The 9,563-nt window shown below is 34.6% G+C and overlaps 1 protein-coding gene across 2 annotated transcripts in view; it reads right to left on the bottom strand.

Annotated features, from left to right (window-relative positions):
• Positions 1-1,353: 1,353 nt before the first annotated feature.
• The window catches only part of TANK (TRAF family member associated NFKB activator), a 28,385-nt gene continuing 20,175 nt past the window's right edge, over positions 1,354-9,563 (bottom strand). For both annotated transcript variants that reach the window (XM_074911266.1, XM_074911267.1), the window contains 3 exons: positions 8,303-8,421; positions 6,124-6,707; positions 1,354-1,758 (listed from right to left, as the gene is read on the bottom strand). In XM_074911266.1, the coding sequence (XP_074767367.1) occupies positions 1,591-1,758; positions 6,124-6,707; positions 8,303-8,421 (871 nt within the window). In that variant the 3' untranslated portion in view covers positions 1,354-1,590. The remainder of the gene's footprint in view (positions 1,759-6,123; positions 6,708-8,302; positions 8,422-9,563) is intronic.

Raw genomic sequence — 9,563 nt, 5'->3', positions numbered from 1 at the left:
AGCTCCTGAGCTCAAATTTCACGGTTGAGAGGACAAGTCGGTTTTGTGTCGGGCTGGCTGGAGATGTGCGAATCCCCTTCTCCCCTCCCAGTCCTGGAACTTCTGCCTCTCCCGGGAACCACCCCCAGCCCCACTCTCCGGGGAGGTACTTCCCACGCCCACGGCGGGGCCAGGGATGCGCCTACCCTCAGCGCTGGGGGCCGGCGGGCCCTCAGAGCTGGCAACAGTCACAAACTCTTTCTCCAGGTCACGAGGCAGACAGGCACTGTACACTGCTGTTTATTACAGTACACTCTGCTGCAGCCAGTCACAAACATGAGATGTTTAAAATAGAGGAAATAATTGCGGAGAACTTCATTTCTAAAAATTATGCAGGTGTTAATTCTTCCAGAAATTGGTCACCTGCGAAAAACCTTTAAAAAGAGAAACTGTTGTGCTTTGCTGCTATGAAAATATTAATGCTAATCATCAAATATCAGGATTAAAACCTATATTCAGTTCAAATGCAAAAAGCTCCAAGTCACTCTTTATCATTAAATTACTTAGTAGCCCCCCCCCCCTTTTTTTAAATGGATCCCAATAAATCCAGAAGTGTGCAGACTTTATCAGAATGCAATGTTTCAACTAAATGCAAATTTAAATTGCATTGAGAAAGCTATTAAGCATATTCAGAAATTTCAGTGATTAGGTTTGTCCCTTTCCTTTCTAGGCTGTAATGGACTTGAGCAATCCTTCAGAGCAGACCAAAAGGAAAGGCAAATAATCTTCGGTATTTTTAGTTTTAGGGAAAATTCAACATTTTCTCACTCTATCCTTCATACTAATATAACCTTTTCCTTGAAAGTATTTTTAATAATTATTAATGCTAGAGAGGTACATGAACAAAATGGTTATTTTTTTATAACATGTAACATATTCATAGAATTGCTACTGTTACATTTTAGCAAAGGGGTCTTTTATGTGCTTTGTTTGATTACACTCTATCATAAATCATCGGGGAAAGTCAACCATTCATTTATGTTACTAGTGAACAAACCTATCCTAATTTTGGCACACCTGGCATTTGGTGATTGTGATGATTTTACAAGATGCTGAATTTACTATTTTTACTATGGTTTACTATTGTAAATGAAATTTTATAATAGAAATTAAAAATGAGAGCCTACTTCTCTTCTTGTTTACTTCAATGAGAACATAATTACATCACTGGATTGTGAAAAAAAATTCTAACATTACCCTAATTTCCCCAATCAGACTAAGGCATTAATCCTGCAAATCTACACTTATAATAATGACTTTGGGCCTATCCAGCCAATAATTAATTGCCTGCCCTCCCCCCCCCCCCCCCGGTGTTTAACATCACTCTCACAGGTAATACTGAAGCATAACAAGCAATAATGTGAATTACAGTACCAAGTGACTTACAGTTTTGTTTTACCTTGTCAAAGGACAATTAAAAATGTGTTTATCTAACAAACAATTTCAGTCATGAGTTCTTACAAGAAGTCTTAATTCTTAAATTCTTAGCGTATCTATTGAATAAAAAAATCAGATGTATGCAAAACCAGTGATCCATTGAATTCTCATACATTAAGATTGTACTTTAAAGTGGGAATTCAGATGCCGAAGAAAATCTTCCTTAGATGTTATAGATGGTGGGAAAACTTCTCGACAGAATTCACATATTCCACACTGATTCAGTTCAGAGTCTGTATAAGCTTGTGCCAGCAAATCATTGTCTCGAGGCTGCCAAATGAGCTAAAAGAAACAGAAAATGATTATTGCTGTGGTTTACATTATGCTGTGGTTTATATTTATATAAAAAAATACTTGCCTCTTTAAAATAGGCGTCCTTTACACCTGCCTGGCCAGAGACATTAACTAGAGTTCTCATTTAAGAAAAACAAGATAGAACTTCGATTTTTTAAAGTTCTATAAACATACTATCCTTGCAAACACTTTAAATGACTTGGTATCTATTAATGATAAATACTGCTTAGGCAAAAGTCTATAATAGCAGTCTTATATGTATCAAGACTTTTCTCTAAATTTGCATTTGAGTCTTTTACTGTAGAAGTCATAGTACATAATAGCCAGAGACAAGAAACCACATTTTTACCTTAGAACAAAGTGTTTCTTGTACAGAGTTAATATGAATTGTATTTTATTTCTATTCTTATTTACACATAACTAGTTCTGAATTTACTAATAAAATGACTAGAGCAGTGTCATATGGCTTAAGTTACTTATTTGCTCTGACTGACTTTTAGTGTAATCGTGTCTCAAATAATCTGTTTTAGGATTCCTTCTGCCATGACAGCATCAAACCCAGTGAGACCATCTGAGTAACTATCCATGTATTCAGGCAATTCTGTAAACTATGATAAATTTGGCAGAGCAGCTGTATTGCTCTTGGTCCCTGAGCTAGTTAGTTTAAAGCCAGCAAGTCTGTTCACCTGACACCGGAGTTCAAGGGACTTCAGCCTAATACATACTTTAAGTCTGAGTGTACACTAATTATTTAGTGTCATAGCAACTAGGAATCAAAAAGTCTACTGTCAGTTTTCAAAGTAAAGTTAAAAATTAAGTTTCATTACTTCAGTTTTACCAACACAGGATAAAATCATAGTTATGTTATATGGCCAGGACGATTAAGTTTTAAGTAAACTGAAAACTAAATGCATACTGCTGTGACTGCAAAGTAGACAGAACGGCAGCAAGCTGGTATGAGCTCTATGTGGGGATGGAACCTAGAAGAGGAGAGCGCCCTACAGTTTTTTTTGGCTCAGTTTTCTTCTCTCTTGCTTCACTCACACATGGAAAAGCAAGCAAGAATACTTTAGAAAGTAGTTTCTCTAGAAGTTTTAAATTTCTTGCTATTGATACTTAACCAAGAATTTTAATTTTCAGCTCTTATTCAAATTTCATCATGCAGGATACTTAGAATCTATTGTTTATTCCTCACTGTACAACTAACCTGGTTTTCATCATAGTTAAATCTTTTCAAACCAGCTAAACTTTCTGGAGTCAATTTCCTGCCCATTCCCTATTTAAGCAGTGTTTAGCTTATCAGATAGCAATAGCAGATTTACTGTCTTTCATTATGGTCAGCAATCCATATAATTAAATTGACTAATTAGTAATTAAGTGCAATCACACCACGTTTTTCTTCTCAAAGAGTCTACTTATTGTATGTTGCTGGTGTAAATTGCATATTAAATCTATCTAGACACTAACACACTTAAATATCCTTACAGAAATGTGTTTAGAATTACTTATACTAATACCTTATGATGTAAAGCACCATTTGAAAAAAGATAAAATAGTATTGTAAAAACCCCACAAAGGACATAGTAAGATTTCAAGTCTTGGAAGCACAACAAGGGGAGGTACTCATCCATCAACCCACTGAGGCAGGCACTTAATTTCTATTTCTTTCTTAGAGTGTTAAGCATGTGCTTAATATGCTTTTCAGAACAGGGATATATTTAAACATGTGTTCCATTTCAAAAACATTAATATTCAGATTAAGATCAATAGACTATCAATTTACTTTTAAAATCATGAACATTCTTAGAAATATTTTTGGTGGAAACAACCCCCTCAAACTGTGAATACCGATAAACACATGCATCTGTATGCAAGTCACAGTTAAATGTAGTCTGTAAAATCCTAGGTCCACTAATATCCATGTTTATTTTAATCTGCTGCTCTTTTCAGTCACATGTTTTTTTAAAAAGTTACATCCTAAGAAAACAGTACTGAGTTTTCACATTTAGTATCCACATAGAAGGAAAGAGCTAAATTTATTACAGCAACTGAGAGCAGTTCCAAGAACTTACTGTTGCCAAATCTATTGCATTTATGGGGTTTTCCATTTTATAAGTTAACATATGTAGTAAATACTTGAAAGTTTTATCTACAGTAGGAAAAAAAAATCAGGTATATAATTCCTCCCTATTGGGGCTTCACCAGTGGCAGGGATGATGGAAGCTGTAAGCGCTGTAACTGCCCGTTAGAAAGGTGGCAAAAATACTGCAAAGAAGTTTATGCATAAATTTTGCCAAGCTTAATATGGTTGAAAGGGCATCTATACAAGCAATTTTTAAAAAACATTAGTATTTTAATCTACATATGCATTATCTGTGAATCAAATCTTTAGCACAATTAAAAGTCAGAAAAAACCTTTAAAGCTGAGCCAATTCCCCAGGAAAAATACTTAAGAACCTCCTTTGAAGACAGCTGAATAAAGGTGATAGATATTTAAATATATTGATACACACAGATGTATTTTTAATGGTTCTAAAGTAATATTGACTTGTTTCAAACAAGCTTCTGGATAAGATATAACATTTTAATCAACGTCCTGTATTTTCTACAGTGCTATTGTAGATATGCCTTACAAATACTGAAACAGTTCACCTTCAGCTTTCTTTTCTCCAAGTGTTAGAATTAATATATTTTTCCCCACAAAGTAGATCATTCACATTTTAACTGATGGTTCAAAATTAATGTCCTTATTTTGCAGAAATACCAATGATCAAACCAAACCCTTATTGCTATTCAACTGCAATTCTTCTCTACTTTTTAAGCTGCATACTCCCCTATCAATTTATAATCACATACCAGCTGTTTCACTTGCTGTAATACACAATGCAGGGTGCCATCTATTGAAAAATGAATAAACAGACTAACTAGTAAAAGAACAAGCTGGAGAGGGAATACAGAAAAAGAGGATAGTAACAAGCAATGGAGTGAATGCTTCACAGCTCCACAGGAATTCTACCAGTGATAAAATAAATGGTTTAATTTGTTTAACTCGGTCACAACTTTAACTGAGGGCCCAATGAAAAATAAAGCATAATAAAAACTGTGCTTTTTGTAGTATGTTAGTATAGAATTGATATCTCCCACATTACAAATAGATATTTAAAATACATTCTGAAAAATCAGGCTTATAGTTTAATATACAATGATGAAGAACTGCAAACTTTCCATGGTTTAAAATTCTCATGCAAAACTGGTTTACAATAGAAAACGAAACTAAACTGGGTATGTTTTAGAAGAAAACATTAAAGCTATCATGTCCTACAAACATTTTTCAAATGCTAGTTTTTCATGTCATGCAGTGGCCAAATTGAGAAGTAAAGCTCTTCTGCTACCTGTACCTTGTCATCAGCAAAGAACACAAAACCATATCAGTGTAAATAGTAAAAATATGCCAAATCCACCCTCACAGAATTCCTAAATATTATTTGCTTATTCTTGAAAAGCTGTCCTCTCACAAGGTGTGAGAAAAAGACACAGAAATGTAAAAAAATCAGTCTATAAAGGCCCATAATAATTTTGCCAGCAATTTCAGTTGAGACAGGATGTTACACAAAAGCAGCAAAGTATTCAGAAACATGATTATCAGAACCTGCTGAAATATTTTTCTATATTACAGCAACTGGGCCTTGCTTTCAGAAGCTCCCATGGATGTCAAGTAGCTATAACTGAAATTGAAGCCCAAAGTACCTACATAAACCTAAATTAAACTATTTTAGTGAACTTCCTTTCATTTGAAAAAATAAATATGCTTTCCTCCTCAACTGCTTAAACTATGAAGAAAAAAATTTAAGTTTTCTTAGAGAGAAGGAATAGGGTGCTGTTTATACCTCAGACTGAGATAAAAAGTAGATCGTTTTCCATGGTGAAGTATTTATCTGTTCAACTTTTTAATTAGTCCATTTGTCATGTTCTCTGCTGTACATTAAAAACAATTAGAACAATTATGTGCCCCACTCAACTGAGATCAAAGGTAGAAACAAAGCAATCTAGGGGGCAATTTACGATTAATGACAGCTTTGAAATAGATATAGAAGCAATTAATATCTAAATGAACAGAAATTTGTGCAAGCATATCCAGTGCTTATATCTGCTTAAGTTCCTGCCCTTTCACTGGAAAAGTGCCTTGTACACACACTTCAGTATCAGGAAGAAAAACTGGTAAGAGGTATTGGGTTAAGAAAAGACTGATGAGATACCTCATAGAATATATTAAACCTGTCTCAAAGATATTCACGAAGTGGTTGTCTGAATCATTAGCACTTTTTGAAATTTACAGTATTTATAGAAAGTTACCTGATGAGGACCTCTGACGGTTGTCCCAGCACCTTCTAAAGAAGAGAAAATTACTTCAGGTATACCCTGGTTTGTGTGCTTAGGTACAAATGTGAAACCAGTGTCTGTTGTTTTTAAACATGTTTTGTCACGGCTATTTTCTATGGGTATGTTTGCATGATTTGGGGGGTTTGTTTTGTCAACAGTAGTTAAGCTTTGTAAAGCTGAGGTCATGAGATCAACTCCATGAGCTTCAAATGAGTTAGGTTCCAATTTACTGAGGTTAACAGCACGGTCTCTGTGCTCCAGGTTAAAATTATGATCTTGAAGCATGTTTTCAGCTATACCAGTACAAGGAACTGTTGGTTTTTCCTGAGTGCTCTGCAAGAAAGCAGAGTCATTGTCTGTAGGTGGAAACTTGACATTAAATTTAGAAAGTGATTCTACAGAGTTGTTGTCCTCATCTTGGCCCACTCCTCTTGGTGTGATAGATGTGATGCATGATGCACCTCTATTTATATCGTTTATAACCCGAGGCTTAAAAAGCTCTTCTGCTTGTTCATCAGTTTTATCAGTACACTGTATCGGCATGGAAAACTGTATTTCTGTGAAGAAAGAACAAAAAAACCCATTGAATAGTCCACTTAAGTATAGTTATTAAAGGTGTGGTGTTGGAGTGTTTTCCTGAGAGGTTTTTGATCTTCCATCTTGGCTGTTTAACCTTTATTTTTTCTCTCTGAAATCAGAGGCATAGTTCTGAGCATAGTTCTCTTTCACAAATATTAGCTCTGACACAAAAATTATCAAAACAGAAATAAAAGGAAATAATTCTGTTCTAATAATTCTATTTCTTTTTGATTTATGGCTATGAATATTTTCATTTTATTGAAAATTATGTTGTCCCATACTCTTAACACATATTTGCATATATTTACTGAAGTGTTCTGGCAGAAATAGAAGTTGGAACCAAACCCATTTCACACAGTGACAAGAACATGCTAGGCACCATGAGCACAATTTTAGAAGGTATTCAGGTACCAAACTCCCATTGGTTTCCAAATCAGGTAAATATTTAAACTGAATAACTATTCAGAATTGGACCATATTTTCCCTTTCTTTTGAGAATTCTCCCTTCATTTTCAGCACTTTATTAACGAAAATGGTAATAATAATAAATGGTTATTCCTAATCAGGTGAGAGAACAACTTCAGTACATATGTATTGTACAGCAGCCTTCTGACATCTCTCATTAAAGTGGGCCACAGAAGTAAGAGAAATCAAAAAGATTAAATCTATATCATGTACAGTTTTTCATTCAGCTGAGTTAAGCACTTATTTAAGGAAAACAAATCCATTCTGAAATAAGTTGCCAAGCACTCATCCCCCCAAATTCCCATCTCCAAATAATAAAGTTTAGTATAAAGCTACACATTAGCACTTCACGTAACAAAACTTCTGTAATGGTATAACCTAAATTAGAAGTAAATGCTGAAGTCAGTGTCTTTTGCTTCAACTGTAAGTTTGGCAGGTTTTTTTTTTGAAATCACTTAAGAGTCTGATCCTACTATTAAGAAAAGCTTAATAGTAACAAGGAATACCCATGGTAGCTTACTTTATATTAAATGTAAGCATTAGCAGAACTGGACATTCAGGATCTCTTCCAGTTGCAACAAAAATCAAGTCTATTTTTTGTTTTCAGGAAGTGTTGAATTAAGCTCTTGTCCCATATAACAAAACCGTAATCAGAAGTTAGCATAAGGAAGTCTAGAAAATATGTCTTCTGACTCTCCTCAGTCCGGCAGTTTTTCTCTAACAGATATGGGTCTAGAGACATTCATAACAGACATCTTTTGAACTGACAGCTAAATTAAAAGCAAGCAAGTGCTGTCATTCACACAGTATGATGGGATATCACATGTAGTAAGTGCCTGCCTCTCACTCCAAGGGACAAAACAATTACAAGAGCCATTGATGTGATGACTGTCTTTTATAGCATGTGATTTGGAGCATTCGTCATAGAATGCCAAAACTGGCGGTGCATTTTCTTGGTGAAATACTGAGCACCATGTGAACAGACTTGAAAAAGGCAGATGGTAAACAGTGGAAATACTTCTATGTATGTGTAATTTACAGTATTTTCAAATATAAAGCAAAGCTTTCAAACAGTTGAATCACAATAAGAGCTTAAGTATGATATTACCAGTTTCAGGTTCTGGCTTTATCTTAAATTTACTCAGTTGGTCTGTTTGTTCCCTGGCTAGCATACATATTCGATGACACTCTTCTTTCATGTCCTGGAAAATAGTCTCCAAATTCTCCCTGGAAGATCAAAATTGTAAATTAAAGAGTCAATCAATTCAGCTTGTTTTGACCTTTAATCTAGTCACACCCACAAACCAGAGAAAAACAATAGTGTAAGCTATTTTTCTTGGATACCTTGTTCCTCAACATATGCATACATATTTTTGTTCTCCTCCGTAAAAGCAAGCAGGAAAGAGAAAAGAAAATGTTATCAAAGAGCTGTTTAGTCATATCATACACACATACATTTGAGTTTAGGGCCTGACCCTGCAAGGAACAACCCTCCCCCCAAATCCAGCCTTTACATTTCTTTCAGTTCCCTCAGGTATTTTGTGGAACAGTTTATCTTTCACCAGGGTACCATTTCAATCTCATTCTAAGGAAAATAAGACGTGAACATTAATTGTTTTCCACTGGTTTCTGTGCACTTCAGGTTTTGCAGGAGAAGGAACACATAAGCATTTTTTACAGTTCCTTCGTTCTCTGTCTAAGTGACATTTTGGAAAGGGGCTTGTGAACTCATTCTTTCTCTGTTTTATACAATATCACATAAATTTTCCTTTTATTTTGAGGGATTTTTTAATTCTATATTTTCTAGAGTATCATATGGATATCTGATATTTAGTTATCTGCACTGAGAATGGTAAAAATAGTTCTTCATGCTGGTGTTTTATTTGCCCAAAGGCACTATGTTATTCAGTTATTGATCCATCCATAAAATTCCATTGTGAAGTTTTGATAAAATTCCTGAGTAATTTATATTTCTAAGCACAATATAACTAATTTTATAAAATTAACTTCAAGGGTGAAAAAGTAAAGTTGGTGATAAACTGGATTTGTGTTCTCTTTTGCATCTTTGTATCAAGAGCTCAAAAGGGATTTTTAATCCAATGAACTGTTTTTCCTGCTATTGCTTATTCATATAGCAATCAGGAGTGTCACGAGCTGTGTTCCTACTTCTGCTGTGGTTCTCTTTTTGAAGACACAAATGTCTATTTGTATCTCATTTGAAAAAAAATCTGCAGAAGAAGTTAAAGTTGCTACTGTTAACACATTCTGACCATTTTTCAGGTGTTATGATAAATAAGAAATTAAAAGACTCAACACAAGTTTCCAATCAGAGCTTTAAAATATACACATGATTAGATGAATCAATCTTT

This window comes from Athene noctua, chromosome 7 (assembly GCF_965140245.1).
Source record: "Athene noctua chromosome 7, bAthNoc1.hap1.1, whole genome shotgun sequence".
NCBI classification, from domain to species: domain Eukaryota; kingdom Metazoa; phylum Chordata; class Aves; order Strigiformes; family Strigidae; genus Athene; species Athene noctua.
This window is presented reverse-complemented; position numbering and strand designations above follow the sequence as displayed.